The sequence below is a fragment of the Typopeltis vanoorti genome, chromosome 12 (genome assembly GCF_054136105.1).
Source record: "Typopeltis vanoorti isolate ZY-2024b chromosome 12, IOZ_Tvanoo_1.0, whole genome shotgun sequence".
Taxonomy (NCBI): Eukaryota; Metazoa; Arthropoda; class Arachnida; order Uropygi; family Thelyphonidae; genus Typopeltis; species Typopeltis vanoorti.
The window spans coordinates 128,420,648-128,445,080 of record NC_143560.1 but is presented as its reverse complement, the minus strand read 5'-3'; the positions used below and the strand labels follow the sequence as shown (position 1 = coordinate 128,445,080).

The 24,433-nt window shown below is 36.4% G+C and overlaps 1 protein-coding gene across 4 annotated transcripts in view; it reads right to left on the bottom strand.

The window, feature by feature from the left end:
- Nucleotides 1-24,433, bottom strand: part of LOC150101220 (uncharacterized) — a 530,669-nt gene that overhangs the window by 255,890 nt on the left and 250,346 nt on the right. For all 4 annotated transcript variants that reach the window (XR_016549128.1, XM_090401188.1, XM_090401189.1 and 1 more), the window contains exon 11: nt 333-536. Coding sequence is in view for 3 of the 4 variants with exons in the window: in XM_090401188.1 (XP_090257314.1) it covers nt 333-536 (204 nt within the window). In the remaining variant the exon portion in view is untranslated. The remainder of the gene's footprint in view (nt 1-332; nt 537-24,433) is intronic.

The following is a 24,433-nucleotide window of genomic DNA, read 5'->3' as shown; positions in this document are numbered from 1 at the left end:
AATATGACTAGCTGCACGCCTGTGTTCACATTCACTCATATCTGGATAAATATAGATAAATTTGCATTGTGAGTAAACTGCACAAGCTTAGTCACAGCAATTTTACCAATTTTTAGTTTTGTATTATTAAGAAATCAATGCACAGTTTTATACACATGGAACTTGTCAAAAATGAAAATCACAATATACCTGAAGTCATTTGAAATAATGAAAAATTAAGTTTGCTAATTTCCAAATAATATGCCAAATTTGAATGCTTAGCTACAGAGGTTATAAATATAAACCAGCACAGCCTAAACAATCTCTAATGATATTTGAAGAAGTTATCTTACCCACAATGTTCATCTCCCGATTGATGCCTGTGTTTATTGTTTGTGTGTGTATTAGAAGTTTTCTGGTCTTTATGACTGGATTGTGGATGTGCTACTGATTTGGTAAGCCCATTTGGCCTATGTTCACCCTTGATTATGTGAAGTGAAGGCCAACCATCTTTCTGATTTGAGTGGAGCTGACTGGTTGGTGAAGAATTCTGTTTCCTTTAAAAAAAAATAATCAATAAACTTTTTTAAAAGAAATTAATCAAAAAATATATAATTTTGATTTTTTTTTTTTTTTTTTTTTTTTTTATAAGAGTACACACTTATGGAAACAATTTAAATTATCACATCATATCAACACATTTGGTATACTTATTACTATGGCTCAAAACTTTTTTCAAAATTATAAGTTCATAAGAGCTGTAATGAACTAATGCAAGGTTTGTCTGGGAAATCCCAAACATTTTAAATAAAAATTTTTCTGTCTAACTTAAAAGCTATTCGACCTTGTCGCTTTCAAAGTACTCTCCTCCACTTTGCACACTGCTGCCAGCATTTCTTCCATCCTTTGAAACATTTCTGGAACGCTTTTTTTTTGGGATACTCTGCAGTTCTGCTAGAGATTTTTTCTTTATCAAGTCAGTCAACTCAAAACATTGGTCTTTCAACATCAATTTCAATTTGGGGAATAAAAAAAAAAACCTGATTGTGTAAGGTCAGGTGAGTAAGCAGGCTGTAAAATGACCATTGTTTTGTGTTTTGCCAAAAATTGACATATTAGTAATGATGTGTGCGCGCGCATGTGGGGGCGCATTATCATGATGAAGCATTCTATCAGTTTTCCCTCCAAGAATCAGGCTTTTTTTTTTTTTCTCCCCTGAAAGCATCACAAACATATTGCATTTCTTCAAGATAATACTCTTTATTCACTGTAAACTTTGCGTACAGCTGCAAACTTTTGTTATGGCACAGTATGACAGTTGTAGTCTATGCACCAATAAAACATAAACCAAACCAAATCTTTATTCACTTCTTGTCTTGTGGAAGAAATTCATTGTGAACAATGCCTTCAGAATAGAAAAAAATTGTAATCACTTTGACCGCACTCATCTCACTTTTTTTGGGTGATGGTGATCTTTTTGACATCCACTGTGACAATTGAGCTTTTGTTTCAATGTCATAGCAGTAAACCCACGTCTTATCCCTGGTAATGATATTTTTTTAAAAAAGTTTTCATCCTCATCAGCATGACTGAAAAGCTCTTGGCTCCCATCAACTTTTAAACAGTGATAAGTTGGATGACTTTATGAACTTTTGTAACATTTTCATCAATTTTCAATGTTGATGGTAGTCCTGAACAGGAATCATAGTCAACTAAAGTTCAGCCATCTTTGAAACATTTCCACCACTCGTGTGTTTGAGTCGGGCCTAAAGTCTCATTCCCAAATGCTGTTTTTCACATTTCAAATGTCTTCAATGAAAGATTTTTCCCGTTTGGGCAAAACTTCACACAAATTCGTTGATCACGAAAATCACTCATTTTAAACATAACAAAAAATTGTCAGATGCACCAAACATGTGTTGAAACAAACAGATGTAGTACAATAATTAAGCAAAATACCACATTTTGGTTTTCGCTAAGCTATTTCCCAATGTTGCTGCTAGACTGCAGCATATGAAGCATGCAACCAGTAGTGCTTGTTGGTGTGATAATTCAAAAGTTCGGAAATTTCCTGGAAAAACCTCAACTTAAGAGACTTAATATCTGCAAGTTCAACTCAAACCATGCAAACTCATAAGTTCATCAAATACAACATACTGAGTGCAATTTTAAAATTTATATCTTACTATAGCAATCAACATTATAACTCACTATACAAAATTAAAAACTTTCACCCAGTGAATTTGTAGGGACCACAGGAATAATTTATTATAATGGACAGTTTGCAATGACCACAGCATTGGACTCATGGGTCAGTTTTAAGTAATTTGGTGTAGTGAGTAAAACCAAAATGCAATTAAAAAAAAAAAAAAAGAAACATCCATGCAAAAATAATCACATAACAGCAATATTTTGACTTCTAAAGGACTGTAAATGCCCAACAGCCTCTCACTTCCAGCGGTATAGCCTATTTCCAGAAACAGGGATCTGGCAAACTTAGTGAGCACTGCTGCCACAAAGGCATATCTTTTCTAGTTGGAGGAAATGCCAACTTAACATCCAGGTGGTAGATGTCTTTCATCACCTGGTGAAATACCACCACCTGTTTATTAGAGACCTGAAGTGGCTACTGCCATGCTCAATCACTAGAGGAAGGGTCCTTGTTTCTGTCCCTTCTACTCTTCCCACATGTGGTGAGAGTGATTTGCTCAAAGACATAACAATCTCACTGTAAGGAGCCTAGACCCTCCCCCATTCGAGGGTACATGAGACCAAACCACAGTAATGAACCTGGAGGCCTCCCAATCAGCTAATGAAAAATCCTGCAACCACGTATTTTGCCTGTTCGTGACTGGAGGGAGACCAAATAGTGTGGTTGCAGAAGGAACTGTTGAGGCCATGTAGGGACAGGAGACCGACTTGCTTCTGTGTGGGCGGCATGTTTGCGAGTCTATCACTCTCCTCACTGCATGCCCCACTTCCTTTTTCTCTCTTTCTCATCAAACATAATGAACTACAACCGAAAGAAATGAGTTTTTACTGTGGATCTTTAAAATTCTCCCACACAAAATAGTTAAAAAAAAAACCCACAAAAAACATAAAAAATCCAACCAAAATAAAATCATAAAAGGAAACATAAATCCAACTAAATAAATCACTAATTCTTACCAAAAAAAAAGTTTCACATCTACTTCACCAACATTCAATGCCTAAACAGCAATATAAATGGTGCACATCATTTATATGCACCACCACTACCAGTACCACCTATAGTCATCTAAACCAGAATTACTATTTTCTTTCAGAACTGGCAACCTCAACAGCCATTGTACTTCTCAACTGCCAAACTACACATTACACAACTCTTTCTGTCACAAGGGTGGCACTTGTGTATTTATCAGAACCATACCATGCAAATCCTCAAATCCCCACTATTTGATCTGCTTTGGCTCAAAATTTCTCTAGAAAATCAACGAGCCCCTTTCATATGTCTCTGTATTGATCTTCAAACCATGTCAACCACTCAGACCTCTTCAACTTTCTTTCTCTAAAACTTTACTTTCTGCAGTCTAAATACCCCAATAGTGAGGTCATCCTTCTTAGGGACTTCAAAGTCCACAATCCATATTGACTCCTCCAGTTTCAGTGATCAAGCAGGCAGGGATGCTAAGGTGTTTGCCATTAGCAATAACCTATCTCAGATCATCAATTTTCCAACAAGAATACCAGACAATTCCCTATAATTTGCAAACACACTTGACCTCTTCCTTACAAGCTCCCTTTCCAGATATACTGTGGTTGTCGGTTCTCCACTTGGAAACTTGGACCAGTGTCTTTTGGTACTAGAAGGGTGCCAATTGGGAGGACCTCCATGACTTTATTCCTCCTTCCCATAGTCCAACTACTGCTTCAGTTCTTCTGATCCAAACACCTGCTCAGACCAAATAACAGAAATCATCCTCACAGAAATGAAGGCTTTCATCCCCTATTCCAGTCCAAACTCTCATCCACCATTGAAGCCTTGGTTCTCAAAAAAGTGTGTCAATGCTGTAAAAACTCTGCTTACCACAACCGGCTCAAGAACAAAACTCCAGCTGTCCTCTCTGCCTATATTGCAGCCCACAACAGTTGTAAAACAATCATCACCAAGTCCAAGTCAGACTTTGAAAGGGCCAAATGCTGCAAACTCATCTTCTGCCCAAATGGTAGTCACTCCTTCTGGTCCCTTGCCAAGGTCATTGGGCACAACTTCTGCCCACCCAGGTTTCCACCAATCCGACATCTAGATGGCACTGTAGTTACTTCACCAATAGATAAGGCCAACTTACTTGCATCACTCTTCTCTTCCAATTCCTGCACTGATGATCTGGGCAAGTTCTTTCCACTCCACAAAGAACAGCTCCCTTCATGTCTCCAATAGTCTTCTGACAAAAAGAAATCCGAAGAATCCTTAACCTGAACACAAAAAAAGGCATCTGGCCCTAATTGTATCCCACCTATTGCGTTAAAAAATTGTGCCCTAAAACCTGTATCTAGCCAATTTTCAGTTAGTATTAGAAACCATTCCATACCAACTGGAATGTATATGATATTAATTAATATATGTATATGGATAGATACTTGTTGTACCCAATGTATTTCTACAACCTAGCGTTGATGTATAATTTTATTTTATTTTTATTTTATTTTTTTTGCCAGAGGTCAGGCCAACAATTGTTGTAGTGGTTGGTCAGTGTCTGTAACCAGTTTGATTGTAGTGTAGCTTGTTTTCTGTGTATAGTTGTATGCTCCAGAAGATGACCTTGACATAAAGGTCGAAACGTCGAATGTAGATTTTAGTTATGTTAAACTAAAGTTTTTATTCAAACACGGTAGTTGTCTCCATAATTTTCAAAAATGCATTTGGATCACTGTGTAAGCTTAAAAGAAAGGTAACACCTGTATCACCTCTTCAATCTATCCAATAACATGGAAAGAGGTCCACATTCAGTCCATCCCAAAGAAAGGTGATAAAAGTCAACCAATGAACTACTGTCCAATTGCTCTCACTTCTGTTCTCTCATAAGTTACCAACAGTATGGATTCCACCATAAATTGCAACCTGCAGCTGATCTTGCTTTCACCACCCACCTACGAATCCAAGTCATGGAGAATTTTGGAAAAACGTCATTGCCCACGACATTTCAAAGGCATTTGTTCAGGTTTGGCAGAGGGGGACCTACTCACCAAACTGCCATTCTATGATCTACCTTCCCCACTCTGCAACTTTCTCACTGATTGCTATGTGTCATGGTGGCTGGTTTACTCTGCTCAGATTTCCCCACCAATGCAGGAGGTAGTATCCCAGGGTTCAGTTCTTTCACTCACTCTTCTCTTATATATAAAGATCCTGTTCTCATAGACTTCCATTTTATCCATAACTTTGTTGACAACAGTTCACTCCATTCCTCCTTTTCATTCCACAAACCTGTTAGTGCTCAAGTATTTAGAATCCTCAAGATCTACCATGCCCAGGGACCTGAACTCAGATCTCCTAGCTATATCCCAGTTGGGCAATGACAACCTTGTAAACTTGAACAACACCAAAACTCTGTCCTGTCTGATCTCTCGCAAGAAAGAGCTCGCATCTCTCACCTTACCTTCAGTAATACTGAGATATCCAAACATGATCAGATTTCTCTTCTTGGATTGACTTGCACCTCCAATCTTTCCTGGCACAACTATATTTCAAATATAGCTTCTGCAGCTGCAAAAAACACTTGGTGTACTTTTTCACACAAGACACTATTTCACGCCTTCACAGCTGCTAACTCTATACAAAGCCAAAAATCCATCCAGTCATGGAATACTGCTCCCATATTTGGGGTGGTGCATGAAAATCCTCTCTAAGATTGCTCGATTCTATCCAGAGGAGGATAATCCGGCTAATTAATGATCCCTCTCTATACACTTCAGTTTCTGCCTCTTCTACAGATACTTTCATGGACAGTGCTCTGCTGAACTGGCCCTTATTATTCCTCCACTCTCCTCCAAAATCATTAAAACAAGAGCCACTGCTAACCAAAACACTTTTACAGTCCATCTTAAAACTCACCGAACCAACTTCACTGCCTCCTCTTTTATTCCATCCACTTCTGTCCTTTGGAACAGTCTTCCCAAAGATTAGAACCCTCAGCTGTTCAAGCAAAATGTTAATCACTAATAAAGTTATCCACTTATCTTCCCTGCCATCTTTGTTAGCATGCCACAGTTTCAGCACCAAGAAATGGAAGGGGGACATAAAAATGAGGGTATCAGAAACCAAGGGAAAACATACTGCATCTCATTTATAGAATCAATACATTATTGCATGGAGAAATGCAATGGAAGAATGAATGAAGGGTCATGCAATAAAATCAGCTTTACACATACCATCTCTAGCAGGTTGAAGCACTCTTACCAAATGACTATCGCCATCAAATGGTATTTTGTGAATATTCTATAACGGCGTATGTGAGACTAACAATTTATCTTGTGTGAAAAACAGAGTAGTTATTAAGAATCAAAGGTGGATAACTGGGAAGAGACATCCACAGAACCTCTTAAGGAATGCAGAGAACCAACCTCTGCACCCTGTTAGTAAGTATAAATTAAAGATGCCAAGAAATTATATTCTTGATTTAATCCTTTATCCAAGTGTAAGCAAACAATGTTTGCATATAAAGTATCTTCATGACTGTTATAAGTATTCAGTATCTACCTGGATACAGAATCAATGAGAATGAGCTGGCAATTCAGGATTTATCTGACCAAACTGTATTCTTATTGGCTTAAACCAAAATAAAATGAGTATAAAACATGGTGGAATTTCATACTTGCCAGAGTGTCATCTAGTTAAGCAAAGCCCCCTTCCCCATTTTCATCAAGGAACCAGAGTGAAAAGTCAGCTACTGGAACAAACTCCAACTCAGCATTAATGGAAAGGGATCAGTGCCAGATTGGTGTTAAGGTGTTACCAAAACAAAGAAGACAAAAATGCAGGATTTTTCTAAGCAAAAAATACAAATGTTATATTCAGACAATAATAATCACGAAAAAAGGAGAAGCTATAGTATTAAACACTAAATATGAGAATCTTGAATGGCAGGCAATAACAGAATGATATGAGCAAATATATCAGAATGAAGAATTGGACAATGAAACTTATTTTTGCCAGTGGTCCTATGCAAGTCTGCTTAGATGTGGAGCAATTGTTTGAGATATTAGAAAAAACAGATGACATAATGATAAAGAAATTAATACAATATAGAAACGCTCATATTCTTAAGGGTGCCCTTAGCATAAAAACATGGGATTTTCCTGTGATCTATGTAAATAAAAATTCAAACATAAGTGATGTATATTCAGACATACCTTGGGTAAGATCTTCATGTCCTTGTCTTGGTAACTTTAAAATTTTCTTGGAACATAAATTGTGATGAGAGATTGTTGGTAAATATAAAATTGTAGCCCAAACTCATAAAAGGATAACAAGTTACAAGAGGAATTTCAAACCAAACTATAGCATAAAATAGATTAAAAATGCATCGAATTTTTTTTTACCAGAAGGGAATAAATTAAAGATTAAAAATATATGAAACATTTTTAAAATCATACATAAGGAATACATGCATGGAACTTCCATGAAAAATGAATAAATAAAATAAAAATAAAATATATAGTTAAATAAAATAATAAACATTCATTTTTCGTGGAAGTCCCATTGTCACCACAGTGTATTCTTCTGATTTTAAAAATGTTCCATATATTTTTAATCTTTACTTTATTCCCTTCTGGTAACTTTTTTTTCCCCATGCATTTTTAATCTATTTATCCTACTGTTCTGTTTTAAATTTCTCTTCTAACTTATTATCCATTTATGAGTTTGACTTCTCTTGTAATTTATTATTCTTTTATGAGTTCATGTTATGATTTTATATTTACCAATGTGGTCTTAACAAAATTTATGTTACAAGAAAATTTTAAAGTTAACACAAAGATCATCCAAGGCATGTCTGAATATATATCTTTTATAGCAGGGGTGCCTCTTAAGAATATAAGCATTTGCTATATTGTATTGATTTGTATTTTAGAGAAGCCACATGAAAACATTTCAAAAGATAGTGTTCGAAAAAGAAAAAGTTTGCAAAGTATGTAATGATTACCAGTCAGAATTGTTTTGGGAAAATTTGAAGGAAAAAATAAAACAAGCATTAATGGTAAGCACCTGCTGTACTTCTGTTCAGAATATGGATTAGTCATTACTAACACCATGCTCCAACATATAAAGATGTGCACAAATTCACATGGAAAGAATAAAAAAAAAATAAGTCACTGAGTAAATTATTATCAATAGTGATATCTTTATGCTGCTTCAAGACATAAGAGTATACAGAGAATTTGAAATAGGAAGTGATTAGTATTTACTTTTTGAGTAGGATAAAATTAAATATCATATTAAAGGTACCTAAGAAAGTTTTTAACAAGAACCAAAGTACAACAGTTTTCAGAAGTGAAGTGTAGACCCAAACATGCAAATATTACATTCAAGAGAAAATGAAGGAGTTTGAAAACCAAAATGAAACCTTAGAAATTCAGTGGCAAACTTCTCTGATTGTGAGGTGGTCCAAAGGATATAAAAATCAGAACTCCATAAGACTCAGGGAGTTAAACAGGCAGTGAAGGAAAAGAAAGTGCCTTAAAAGTTCCTGGCAAATAAAGTCAGAATGCTCTGAGAGAATACAGACAAAAATTTAAGAAAGCTAAGCCATTTGTAAAACTAGATAAACAAAAGTCATGGAAAGACTTTGGTAAGAACAAAGAAAAATATCAGGAAGGTGGCAATATTCTGAATGCTGTAAAAAAAAAAAAAAAGGAAAAAAAAGCTACAAATGGATGAATGAGTACTGTTAAAAGAATAAAAGATGTTAAAGATGATGATGATAGACTGATGATAAATGAAATCAGCAGTAACAGTATAGTAGAAAATGGCATCAAAACCTGAAAAGCTCAGTTATAGATGTACAAAAGATTCATACTGATGCTTTGGATACCTTGCACACAATCATTATACAATGGAAGAAAGAAAAAAAAAAAAAAAAAAAAAACTACTATGCATTGCAACATCAAGTACAACTTTAAACTGTCAAAGCCAATCAACAATGCACACACAGAGTACCTCTCATAAGCCCAGGCTTCTAGTCAAACTTAATGAAAGATAATGATGATGAAGGTATTCTAGATGTCCAGAATAATTAATTTGAAGGAATGCCAAATGAAAAGCAATGACAGCATAGTGGTAAACATTCAAGAAGAATGCAATTCAGTAGAACACATTAATACCTGAGACAGAACCCCCCCCCCCCATCAAAACCTGAAATGCAAGAAAGGCAGCTGGAGTAGATGACATGAAGGTGTAAAAAGTTTTACAGTACCTATGATGCAAAAAATCAGGAATGGTCAAAAGGTTGAATTCCAGATAACTAGTGTGGAACTTTAATAGTACAAAAAGGGAAATAAAACTGAATGTGAGAAATATAAACGAATTTCACTACTAAGTGCAATTTAAGCAAGCATTCTAAGAAATGGCTCAGAAAAATTGTGGAAAAGAAATCTGGAGAGGAACAAACTGGGTTCAGGACAAATAGATGTTAGGATCAGATTTTCTCTAAGACAAATAGTTGAGAAATCATGGGAATATAACTGCTGTGGGACCTGTTCATGAAAGTTTGCCAACAGGAAAATATACCTGAGGAATGGAGGGAAAGTACTCTTGTCCCCATCTACAAGGATAAAGGGGATGCACAAGACTGTAAAAATTACAGAGTAATAAAGTTGATGTCCCACACAATGAAAATTCTAGAAAGGGTTCTTGATGGTAGATTGAGGAAGAAGGTGGAGATTGCAAAGGAACAATTTGGCTTCATGCCTAGTCGATCAACAACGGATGCTATCTTTGGATTACGGCAGATGATGGAAAAGTATCGAGAGAAACAAAGGGAGCTACATCTGGCATTTATTGATCTTGAGAAAGCATACGATAGAGTGCCAAGGCAAGAAGTCTGCTGGTGTCAGAGGGAGAAGGTGGTTCCGGAAAAATATGTCAGGTTAGTGCAGGAAATGTACAGAAATGTGAAGACAAGTGTTCGGACCTGTCTGGGACAGACAAAGTTTTCAAGTAACAGTTGGCTTGCATCAAGGGTCAGCATTAAGTCCGTTTCTGTTTAATATTGTGATGGAGGTGGTAACAGAGGAGGTGAGAGAAGATGCACCTTGGACAATGTTGTATGCAGATGACATCTTGCTGTGTGCAGATTCAAGAGAAGCAGGAACAAAACTGGAAAGATGGAGAAAAGTACTGGAAGAGAGATATGAGACTGAGCAGAAGTAAGACAGAGTATATGTGTTGCACAGTGGGCAGCGGACAGGAGACAGATGAGAAGCTGGAAGGAAATGTCATCAGGAAGGTGAGAGACTTTAGATACTTAGGTTCAACAGTGGAAGAAGATGGAGGAGCTGAGAAGGAAGTGGGATGCAGGATACAAGCGGATTGGAGGAACTGGAGGGAGATGGCTGGAGTGTTATGCGATAAGAGGGCGCCGATCAATCTGAAATGCAAAATCTATAGGACAGTAATGAGGCCAGCTATGACATATGCAATAGAAACTGTGGCCCTGAGGAAAAATAACATCAGCAGGATGGAAGTAGCAGAGATGAGAATGCTTAGGTGGATGTGCGGTGTGACCAGAAAGAATCGTCTGAGAAATGACTATGTCAGGGGAACGGTGAAAGTTACGAACTTAGGAGCGAAAATACAGGAGGCAAGGTTGAGATGGTTTGGTCATGTGATGAGGAGTGAGGAAGAATATGTGGAAAGAAGGGGCATGCAGATGGATGTGCAAGGAAGGCAGAAGCGTGGGCGGCCAAAGAAGAGATGGAGGGAGCTGGTAGAAGAGGACTTGAGGATGAAGAACTTGGATGTGGTGACAACCCAAGACAGGAAGGTGTGGAGGAGACTCATTATCAACAATGACTCCACTTAAGTGGGAGAAGCTGCAGAAGAAGAAGATCTGGAAAAGGCATATGACAAGGCGCCAAGAGAAAAGCTGAACGAAACACTACAAGTATGTGGTGTAAACGGAACATGTATACAGAGGAATAACTAGTTTACATTTGAGCTGTAAGTCAAATTAGAGTTGAAGGAAATATATTATTTATCTCCCGATACTCAAGGGAGAGCATTCTATTCTAGTGCTCTGCATCTCCACCACTTCCACAGAATGCTACTATCATTATTATCTACACATAATGCCATCTGCTAACCACTACCAGTATTTTTTTGTCAGTAAATTGTGTGTCCTTCTAGCCAATTTGTCTGTATGTAGGATTAAAAACTCAAGAAAGACATAGGAAGATGGTTTGATGTAGAATCAAGTGGTAAGACAAAGATGCATTACCTCCACTGTTAATCTGTATGGATCACATTATGAAAGAAAGTCACATTATATCAAAAATAGAGATATCAAACTTGGCTTTCTGCAGATGGTGTTATACTCATAAATAAATCCAATACAAGTCTGCAGAATTCCATAACCGAACTGAATTTTGATGTAATAAATTTATATGAAGATCAGCAATAAGAAGACAGACAACAATAAGCCAAGAACACTAAGAAGTGTTCTTGCTTATTGAGAAGTGCACATCCTGAATGGAAAGAACAAGTAAAACATTTCAGCTATTTAGGCACAATTTTTAGTGAAGATGACAAATTAAATATGAAAACAGAATTAGAGAAACTGTTATGGTAGGAAGTCAACTGAATATTTATATGGAATAAGGGAGAGTTTAGTCAAAACAATAAAACAGCTGTATATAAGACAGTGTTGAAACCAATTTCAAAATTTCAACCTATAGAACTGAGAGCTGGGTTAGAAATAGAATATTAGATCAAAGACTGGAGACAGAGTTCTAAGAAAGATTAGAGGGATGAACAGATTGTACCAACTACAGAATTATTAAAAATAAAGATTGGGAAGGAACTTAAAATTGTTAACATTCAAGAATGTGTGAGCAGAACTAATCTCAGGTGGTATGACCACTTAATCAGAATGGGAGAGGAAAGCTTAGTAAAAATAAGTGTTTTATCACCAGGATGGTAGGAAAATCCCCAGAGGAAGACCAAAGATCTAGGTGGACTGATACAGTAAGCAATGCCTTAGAATAGTGCTTTCCAAACTTAAGGATATCAGGGCCCCTTTGGAAAAATTAAAAGATTTCACGGTCCCCAATCGAAAAAAAAAATCCTAATACAGATATATATTTTATTATAATATTTATATTTAATACAAAACATACACACCAAGCGTATTTCTTTCCCGCTCATCGCTGCACCTGCGTACACTAGCAATGAAACATTAATTTAAAGCACAAAAAACTTGGCCATTTTAAATGAGTGCAAGATTTTGCGTTTGTAAGCTTTTTTTGTGCTTCTTATCAATACCTTTGAAATGAAACTTATACGAATAAGCATATATTTACTAATATTTGTTAAGCGCCGAAATACGCAGAAAGCAAAATTTGTGAACCAATACCAATGTGTGAATTTTTTCATCAAAATATAAAAAATAACAAAAAATAAATAATAAAAATTAAATACGTTTCTTTTAAGATAAAAAATATCTACTTAGTCTTAAAACATTTTAAATTTGTTTTCATTATTTCACGGTCCCCTCAACAAAGCTAACGGACCCCAAGGGGGCTGAAGCCTTAGAAGACCAAAATATAAGATCTGAAAATACCAGAGTCCTCACAGATAACAGATTAATTTGGAGGAAAACTGACAGGAAGTCAGTATTGATGCTTTTAATGTACTACTATCATATTATCTTGTACACCCCTGGAGGGGATATATCAGGAATTTGTGTTTTTCACAGACTAGACAATGTTCACTGAAGGTAGTATTTTCAATTATCACAACAACCACATGTGGGCAAAGCAAAACTCACGAACAGTCATTCAATCAAAACATTAGCAGCTATTCTCCAACATATGGAGAATAACTGGTTGTTGTCTTGTCCTATGAAGAGTCTTAGATGTTTCCATGTGCTCCTTTGTGCTGTGTCAATGATTTTGTTTGTATAGAGCTGTTGTTCAGGATTAGGATCTATTTCTTGCAAGGCTGCTGTAATTGCTGGACAGGTAAAGATGTGAGTGGGTGTTAGTTCAGTATTGGGGCAGTTGTTGCAATTTCTATATGTTCTCGTATCATCTGTATTGATCTTTTCCTCTATAATGTCCTGTTCATAGTCTTGATATTGTGGTGGTGATCTTTCTATCAGCATTAATTTCAGGAATTTGATGTTGTATCAGTGATTTCAGTGGAATTAGTTTAGCTTTTGCTAATGCATTAGCATCAGCAGGAGTTATCATGCGAGTTTCTTGGTTGAGTTCTCTGGCCTCTTTTGGTAATTTATCAGCTGCTTCATTGTAATCAATGCCTACATGAGCAGGAATCCATTGTAAAATGCAACTTTTTCCTAAACACCTTAGTTGATTTAAGAGTTTATGGGCGTCTTGTGTGAGCTTGTATTGCCATTTTGGATTGCCTCTACAGCTGATCTTGAGTCACTGTAAATTATAAATTCTCCCAGATTGGTGAGATCGTAATTTTAAGTAGGCTTTGAGTGCTTTATTTATTGTGTAAATTTCATCTTCTACTCCCGAAAGATGAAAAACTTTTATTGAAAGTTTTTCATCTTTCGGGAGTAGAAGGAGAACACCAATGCCTCCATTAATCATATCGGTGTCTAACAATCCATCGGCATAACAACCTGTTTGGAGGATGAAAAAAGATTGATAGTATTTAGGCCTTTTTCTTTGAGCATTTCTTTCGATTCTTTTTTTTTTGTATAGTTTGGTAAGGTTCAGATTTATAGAGATAACTGGAGGTCAAGGACTAGAAAATAGAGGTTCTTTGTTTATGTGGGCATTTAGCTGATCAAGACCTATTTCCTTCCTGATAGTGTCATTATATTGTAAAGTTGATGATCTGTGAAGTCTGCATTTTTGATTCCAATGTTCATAAGTTTTTAGGGAGATATGATAGGGGTGCTTAAGGGTCAAAGCTGTATAACTGAGAGGAGACCTCCACATAGCCTTTAAAGGAATGCAGAGAACCGACCAGGGCTTCTGACCTAATGTCCAATCCTCACCTTCTCGTGGTGCACCCTGTTGGGTATCTACTTGGATACTGAACGAACGAGGATGGGCTGGCAATTTGGGATTTAGCCGACCAAATTGTATTCTTATTGGTTAAACCAAAATAAAAAAAGATGGTACAACATGACAAAATTTCATGCCAGCTGGGGCGTCGCCCGGTTAAACAAGGCCCCCGTTGTTTTCGCCAGGGAACCAGGGCGAACAGCGAAAAGTCAGCTACTGGAACAAATCTGAAAACAAACCCCAACTCAACATCACCAGAGTTAAAGATAGGTACTATCAACATAAGAAGCCTGAATGGCAAAGAAATGGAGGTAGCTGAGGAATTAGATAAGTACCAGATCGACATAATAGGGGTGACTGAAACAAAAAAGACCAAAACTGGTGAGATCTTTCTGAGCAATAAATACAAAATGTTATATTCAGGCAATGACAAGGAAAAGAAGGAGTAGCCATAGTATTCAACACAAAAAAAAAAGGCAAATCTTCTTCAATGGCAGGCAATATCAAGTAGAGTGATGTGGGCAAATATGAAAATGGGGAACTGGACAATCAGACTTATTTGTGCCTATGGTCCCACAGAAGGTTCTACTAAGGTAGAAGTGGTGGAATTTTTTGATGCTTTAGAGAAAGCAACTGACACAATGAAAAAGGAAAAGTTGGTCCTTGTTGGGGATCTAAATAGCAGAGTAGGAAATGATTGTCAGACATACAAAAATATTTTGGGAAAATTTGGAGAAAAGAGCAAACTAACACCATGTTCCAACATAAAAATGTGCACAAATTCACATGGAGAGAAGAGGCTAGGAATAAGAAAAGTCTCAATGACTATGTTATTGTTGATAGTGATGTTTTCTCCCTGGTGCAGGACACCAGAGTGTACAGAGGATTTGAAATTGGAAGTGATCACTATTTAGTCTTGAGCAGGATAAAATTGAATTTCATATTGAAAAGAATGACAAGTAAGAAAGTTTTAAAGCGAATAAAAGTTGAGCAGCTCTCAGATGTGAACTGTAGACTAAAATACACAAAGATTATTGAAGAAAAAATGAAAGAGTTTGAGAACAGGAATCAAACCTTGGAGATTCAGTGGCAAACTCTGAAGAAAACATTGATTGATTCAGCCAAAGAAGCATGTGGTGCGGTTGTCTGCAAGGATAAAAAAATCAGACCTCCCTGGTGGACATAGGAAGTTAAAAAGGCAGTGAAGGACAAAAAGAAAGCATATCAAATGTTTCTGTCAAATAAGTCAGCTTGTGCTCTTAGAGAATATAGAGAAAAATGCAAGAATGCTAAACACTGTGTAAAACTAGCTAAACTAAAGTCATGGAAGGACTTTGCCAAGAATATAGAAAATAAATATCAAGAAGGTGGCAAGATTTTCTGGAGGTTGTTGAAGAAGCTTAGAAATGGAAGAAAGAGTGCTGTAAAAGGAGTTAGAGATGATAAAGGTGACATGAAAACAGGAGAAAAAGATATCCTTGAAGTATGGAGTAATTACTTTGAAAAACTGATAAATGAAACAAGCAGTGATGATAGCACAGTGGTAAAAAACACTGTCCAGGCATGCAGTCAAGAATACATATCCATACTCAAAGTAGAAAAAGCCATCAAAGCTTGAAATGTGGAAAGGCAGCTGGAGTGGATGATATTCGACCAGAAATGCTGAAGTATGGTGGTATAAGAGTCTTACAGTGGCTGCACTGCATAGTTCAGAAAGCCTGGACAGAGGGTCGAATTCCCGATGATTGGAGTAGAGCTCTCATAGTACCCATATATAAAAAGGGAAATAAAACAGAATGTGAGAATTACAGAGGTATTTCCCTACTGAGTGTTCCTGGCAAGTTCTATGCCAGTATACTTGAGAAATGGTTGAGAAGAATTGTGGAAAAAAAGCTTGCTGAAGAACAAGCTGGATTCAGGCCAAATAGAGGCTGTCAGGATCAGATCTTCACTTTACGACAAATAGTTGAGAAAGCATGGGAATATAACAAGGATCTGTATTTAAGTTTTGTCGATTTGGAAAAGGCATATGACAAGGTGCCAAGAGAGAAGCTATTCAATACACTGCAGTTATATGGTGTCAATGGGGCATTATATCAGTCTTTATTTGAGTTGTAAGTCAGCAGTTAGAATTGAAGGAAGTACAGGAAGATGGTTTAATGTTAAATCTGGTGTGAGACAAGGATGTACATTATCCCCTCTGTTATTCATTATCTATATGGATCACATTATGAAGGAAAGTGGTATTAAACATGATATCAAAATTGGAGATGTTAATGTCAACTCTTTGCTTTATGCGGATGATGTTATACTTCTAAATAAATCCGCTACAAGTCTGCAAGATTCTCTGACTAAATTGAATAGCTGTTGTAATAGATATGGTATGAAGGTCAGCAATAAAAAGACAAAGACAATGAAAATAGGCAGAATCATTGAAAATGTCAACTGTGTTGTGAATGGAGAACCTGTGGAACAAGTAAAACATTTCAGCTACTTAGGCAAGATTTTTACTGAAGATGGTAAATTAAATATAGAAATAGACAACAGAATCAGCAAAGCTGGTATGGTGGGAAGTCAATTGAATAAATTCATATGGAATAAGAGAGAAATTAGTCTGAACACTAAATTAGCTGTATACAAAACAGTGTTCAAACCAGTTTTAATTTATGGATCTGAGAGCTGGGTCAGAAGTAAAACACTTGACCAAAGACTAGAGACTGCAGATATGAGAGTCCTGAGAAAGATTATAGGCATGAACAGATGGCATCAATGGCAATATCATATTAAAAATGAGGATATTAGGAAAGAACTTGACATTGTCAGCATCCAGGAATGCGTTAGCAGAGCTAATCTCAGGTGGTATGGTCACTTAAACAGAATGGGCGAGGAAAGATTAGCAAAACAAGTGTTCTCTGCCAGGTCGGCAGCAAAACGATCCAGAGGAAGACCAAGATATAGGTGGATTGATGCGGTACAAAGTGCCTTAGATGATAGAAATATAAGATCTGATAATGTTGGAGTCTTGACAAGTAACAGACTGATTTGGAGGAAAATTGTAGATAGGAAGTTAGTAATGATGTAATTTTTGTCATATAGTACTATCATATCCTGTACACCCCTTGAGGGTACTTGGCAGGAATTTGATGATCTCTTTGGTAGATTCTGATATTATTTATGAATTTTATTGGCAAATTTTCGTCTGTCCTCCAACAAGTCGAGACCACATTCCTGTTGGACTCTGATGTTGTTGTGGATGAGACTGCACCAATGATAATCTTGGATGCTTTTGCTTGTGTTTTGTCTAATTTTTCCTTTATTGATGAAGCCGAAGATGACCAGATAGGTGCTACATATTCCATTACTGGCCTTATTAGTGTAGTGTAAGTAGTTTTGAGAATTTTTGGCTTTGCACCCCAATTTGTTTAACACAAAGCCTTTTCAGTATATTTAATTTTTTCCGAGCTCTGTAATTTTTAGAATAACTGGTGATGTTGCAATGATGCAAGAAAGGTATCTCTCCACATTTGGAACAGTTAGCTTTGGAAATATTAAGAGGACTATATATATATATATATATTTCCAAACATAAGCTTACTGAACTTTCTGCCATGATTTCTCATAAAACATAACAGAAAACATTTTCTATGATGTGTTTGACATTCCCTTGGCACAGAGGGGAATGCCAGTGTAGCAAGGCATGAGGGTATCCTGATCAAACATTTCATGAAAGAATGATTGGTTAAGATCAGTTAAGACCAATTACATGGCCTCCTCTACTAGAATTAAACCCTGTGCATTTCTATTTGTCAGGTCATTTGAAATCATTGGTGTACTCTATATCAGTAGGGAATGTTAATCTGTAGCAATGCACTGAACATGCATGCACTACCATCAAATACCAGCCAGGAGTTTTCAAACACATGATGATGTCAATGGTGTGACATTACAAGAGCTGCACAGCTTAACAAAAAGTCATTTTGAACATCTGCTGTGAGATACATTTATCGACAGTGTTTCATTTACCAATTACCAAGGGATGTATGATTTCCAGTCCGATTTTCCATTTTTTCTATTCTATTTACATTGCAGGATGTCAGCATTTGTACTGCCACCATAGCAGGCTGTATCTTCAAATACCAACATCCTGCAATGCAGATAGAATGGAATATTTATGCCATTTATTGATACTTTTCATTAGTTTTGGAATGAATACTCCTTTAAAGTTTATGATAGAGGTTTGGAATAATTCTGTATATATATATATATATATATATATATATATATATATATATATATATATCAGAATATATTTTATGTTGATCAAACACGAGAGGTAGAAGAACCTATAATATCAGTGCTGTGTGTGTGTGTGCGCACGCGCATGCACACGTGGAACACAACAGGTAAGGGTTGGGAAAGAAGACGTTTACTGATATTTTTCTTGCAAAGGTGGAGATGGTAGTTGTATGAGAACAACTAAAGATATCCATTCCAGAGGACAGAAGGAGATGGAATAAAAAAGAATGGGAGAAGAGTTCACTGTGTTTGTCATGATAGTGAAAAGGTATGTTGGATAGTTGCTGTTCTTGGTTTTTATAGAGAAAAAACAAAATAAAATGGAGGAATGACAGTCAGTAGTTCAGTAAAGTCGTGATGATGCTGGAAATACATGTAGAAATGATACAGGGCTGAAACGGTACAAATAGATAAACAGCACATTGAGTATATAGTATACATTTTAATTTTGCATTCACAAAGCAAACAAGGCAGGTTCTCTGGTTACGTCATATCTTTAGTGTGCTCTATTGAATTAGTCTACAAGTCGACTTACTTATATAGTCTGTCTACTGATACGGATTATTCACCAGCATAACTGATGTAGTGCATAAATGAAATTTATATATCAAATTATGATTACACATTAAATTTTATTAGGCTTAACATTAGCATTTACCTTTATTTGCACTGTAACATTTATTATACAAAGTATATGCATACACTCTATACATAAACTGGAATCTACCCTATATATATAAAATGATAAAGCCATTTTATGTCATGTTTTGAAACTCAGGGGCTACCCTGAGTGTAGAGTATTCAAATTTCAAGGAGAGCCAGCCTACCAGTACGGGAAATTGGGCACCATAGGGGGCAGAACCCCATTTCGAGTCATCAGAATTCAAGGAGTACCAGCCTGGAACTCGGGGGATTGGACGCCATAGGCACATAGCCCCCCCCCCCCAAAAAAAAAAAAATTTATATATAAAAATTCCAGGGATGTTCAGGTTACAATGACAGCACTGCATGATTAAGTTTACATTATTATTAATCTTTTAATGTTTTCATCCAAATCAATTTATTACTTGTGAGCACTCCAATATTGTTTTATCTACCATTCCATGCTTCTAAGGAACTTCTGACTGAATCAATCCAGCTAGATCTTGGTCTTCCTTGGGGTCTCTTTCCTGCCATCTTGGCATCAAACACCTGTTTTGCTAACTTTTCTTCACCCTTTCTATTTAAGTGGCCATACCTCCTTAAATTAGCTCCCAACACATTCGTGAATGCTAATAATATCAAATTGCATTCTATTCTGCAGTTGATGCCATCAGTTCACTCCCCTAATTTTTCTCAGAATCCTCATATATATGGTCTAGTCTCTGATCAAGCGCATTATTTCTAACCCAACTCTCAGATCCATAACTTAAAACTGGTTTAAACACCGTCTTGTATACTGCTGGTTTGGTGTTTTGGCTAATTTCTCTCTTATTCTATATAAATTTATTCAGCTGGCTAACCAACATACTAGCTTTGCTTATTCTATTGTCTATTTTCAGGCTTAACCTGCCATCTTCACTAAAAACTGTGCCTAAATAGTTAAAATATTTTACTTGTTCTATAGGATCTCCATTCAGAATGCAGCTGTAATTTTCTATGTTCCTGCCTATTTTCATATTTTGGTTTTTATATTGCTAATTTTTGTGCCAAATTTGTTATAGCTGGTCTTCAATTTAGTTAGTGAATCCTGGAGACTTTCACTAGATGTGTTTAGGAGTACATCTGCATAAAGCACAGAGCTAAGCTGGACATATCCAATTCTGATATCAGGTCTGATGCCACTTTCTTTCATAATGTGATCTACATAGATGATGAACAGGAGTGGGGATAATGTGCATCACTGTCTTACCCCTGAATTTACATAAAACCATCTTCCTGTATTTTCTGCAATTCTAACTGCTGACTGACAACTTAAATATAGACTATGTACTGCTCTGTACAATGTTCCATTCACCACATAACTGTAGCGTTTTGAAAAGGTTTCCCTGGGCACCTTGTCACATGCCTTTCCCAGATCTAAAAAAACTTAAGCACAGATCCATGTCACATTCCCACGATTTTTGAACTATTTGTCTTAAAGTGAAAATCTGATCTTGACAACCTTTTATTAGGCCTGAATTCAGATTGTTCTTCTCCAAGTTTCTTTTCCACAATCATTCTCAACCTCTTTTCAAGAATGTTTGCATAAATCTTACCTGGAACACTTAATACAGAAATTTCTTTGTAATTCTCAGATTCAATTTATTCCTTTTATTTATTTTTTTTATAGATGGGAACTGTTAGAGCTCTATTCCATTCATCGAGAATTCGACCTTCTGCCCAGATCTGCTGAATTAAATGAAGTTCTGAATAAAGTTCATTAATGAAACACATCAATAAGAGAAGAAAAAGCCTAATTAGATGCCATTTGAGGCATGGGGGACTGATTACAGAAATAATGGAGGGAACTGTAGAAGGCCACAAGGCAGACCAAGAATTTCATATATAAATAACATAATGATGCTAACTGGTGCTAAGAGTCATGAATGAAGAGATAAAAAGGAAGTCACAAGACAGGATGTTGTGATGTGCTGCTATATTTACCAATCTTCGGATTGATGCACCAAAGAAGAAGAGCCACTGCAAAACTTTTATACCACCATACTCAAGCATTTCTGGTCAAATATCATCTACTCCAGCTGCCTTTCCACATTTTAAGTTTTTGATAGCTTTTTCTACCTCAAACATTGATATGCACCCCTCTTGAAAATTTTCTAGAACGGTTCTGTCACTGCTTGCTTTTTAACAGTCATTCAAAGTAATTATTCCAGACATCTAGGATATCCTTATCTTCAGTTTTCATGTCACCTTTATAATGTTTGATTCCTTTTACAGTACTCTTTCCTCCATTTCTATGCTTTTTCAAATTAAAATGTGCATAGGAACTAAAATATAATATCTATTCTTCAACCAGCAGGCTGTGGCTTTCAATTCTGCTGTGGGCATGGATGTATTGCAAATTTCATTGTTGTCTATTGTGAGACCACTGCACCATTTACTAGAAGCTGGAAGTGACTTGGAAAAAGTTCCATCTCTAGAGCATGATTTCCAAACCAGGTAAAAAAATAAAATAAAAACAGAAATTACTTAGCCTGCTCACAGCATGAATATACTATAGTTTCATAACCTTTCTGGGGGGGGGGGGGGGGAGAGATCACATAAAAAAACACCTTCACAAGAGTGTATCTGCATACAAGTTATTAAAGTATTCATCTTCACACATTACATGAACGACATGTCACTATTTGGCATCATGGCCTGATGTGCTAGAAGCATTTATGGCTTTTTTGAACACCAGCAACTCAATACACTTTATTAGAGTAAAAAAAAAAAAAAAAAAAAGTAAGTAAAAACTGCAGCTTCCTTTTCTGAATGCACACATAATACACCATCCTAAGAGTTCCTGTCAAGAATGATTTATATAGATTAGTAACTACATAGTATATGTTGACTATAACCTCAAATTTTGAATACAGCCCTATGAAAATACATATGACCAAGTTCAAAGAACATCCCATATAACTTTCATTTCTGATCAACAGCTATAACCAATTATCAAATATGATTGTTACATCCTCATACATCCATTCCCCTCTTTCCATAAACAATAGAGAGAGAAAATCCATTTCCAACTCAGACATCTAAGAAGGGTGCCAGAGTACAACATAAATATAATCTCTACACTACTTTTAAACCCCACATCAAGCAATCCTTATATAGTTTTCCAAAGTATTCTTTTTATAAAAAAAAAATTTTAATTCTATAGTGTCTGTGTGTGTTGGAGGAAGGGGGATTCATTGTTCAAATAATTGGTAAAACTGCAAATAATGGATGTTTGGCAATTGATTTCTTCCAACTTTCCTATGCTAAGTATTGGTTTAAAGTTGAAATAACTGGTAAAAATAATAACTGATGCTGTAGTGGTTCTCAGTAAGATCTGCAAAATCTCTACAGCTGCAATCACCTTTTGATTTGAAGAAAAACACTGACCAGCAAGGAAGAGGTTTAGTTTTGGGAAGAGATAGAAGTCAGAGGGAGTCAAATCTGGGTAATAGGGTGGTGTTCCAACAATTCATAGCGGGAAAATGGGAAAATTAAGATCCCTTAATTTTCCCATTGTCAAAACACCTTTGTGGTCAGGTGCATTGTCCTGATGAAAGATGATTTTTTTCTTCTGCAAACCGGGTCTTTTCTCAGAAATTTTTTCTTCTAGTGATCAGAATAATATTCCCCGGTTATTGTTTTAACCTTTTCAAGATAATTAATAAACAAAATGCCTTTAGCATCCCAAAACACCGATGCCATGACCTTTCCTGCTGATGGAACCGACTTTGTCTTCTTTGGCGCTGAACAACCAGCTTCTGTCCATTGTTTTGACAGCTGTTTGGATTCTGGTATGTAAGTGAATCCAAGTATCATCCATAGTAATAAATCAATGCACAAAATCAGTTTTATTCTTGTCAAAATGCTCCAGCACTGTTCAGAGATTTTCATGGGAGTGCATTTTTGATCTGATGTGAGCAAGCTCGGCACCAATCTTGTGCAAAGCTTTTTCATTTACAATTCTTCATGCAAAATATATCCTACACATTCTTTTGAAATGCGTATAGTCTCAGCAATTTCACACACTCTGACTTGCCGGTCATCCAACACCATGTCATGCACTTGATCAATGATTTGTGGTGTTGTTACACTTTTTGGTCGTCCTTCATGTGGATCATCTTCAAGGCCTGGTACGACCACGTTTAAACTCGTCAGCCCATTTCTTAATTGTCAAAAACGAAGGAGAAGAGTGCTCAAACTTTTATGAACTTCGAATGAATTTCTTTTGGCATTAAACCTCCTTTTACAAAGAATTTTATAACTGCATGATACTCAATTTTATCCATTTCAAGGGATACAGACAACACTTTTGCTTCAGACAGCTGTATAAAACAAACTACTTGATAGAATGACTTGCAATTTCACATGGATGCTTATGACAGAGGTACCAACTTAGAAAAAAAATAAAAAAATATCCTGCCGATAGTGTTGCCATCTATGGTGAGGGGAGAACTTTTCAGACCACCCTCGTATAATGTTGGTCTATGAATACTGTAAGGCCACATTCTTTCTTTTATACCTGTGTAGTCATGGTTATGATGTATACAGCCACATCCACTGCTATGATGAAGGGGGGGGGGTGGATATTTTTGATTAGATAGTATATAAATAAGAAACAGAAATGAAGGGTAATGCAACTAAGTTCATCTAATCATTATTATTATTAAGAGAGTCCTCCAAGGAATCAAGGACTCATCAAGGGAGGTCACATACAAACACCAGCTATCTTACTTATTCTTGAATTCATTCATATTGCTTGCACTCACAACATTCAATGGCAATCCATTCCAATCGCACACCACCCTATGAGAGAAAAATCTAGCCATCACCTCCTTCTTAGCAGCATTCATTCTCAGCTTTCAAGGATGCCCTCTTGTCCTTTCTCCATCCTCCATAAATTGAAAAATTCCATCAATTGAAATCCTGTATGACTCTTTCAGAAGTTTGTAAGTCTCAATCATATCGCCCCTCTTTCTCCTGTTTGCTAGTGTCTGCAGGCTACAAATTCTTAATATGTCTTCGTAATCAGTATTCCATAATCCAGATATAATTTTTAACTCTCCAATATATCAGAATCACAACAGAAACCAGGTGACCAGACCTGCACACAACATTCCAAGTGAGGTCTTATCAAGGCCTTATAAAGAGGCAAAATGACATCCTTATCTTTACATGTGAAAACATTTGTTTCAGCATTGCAATATTTGCTACGTATGGCCCCTGAACTTCATCTACT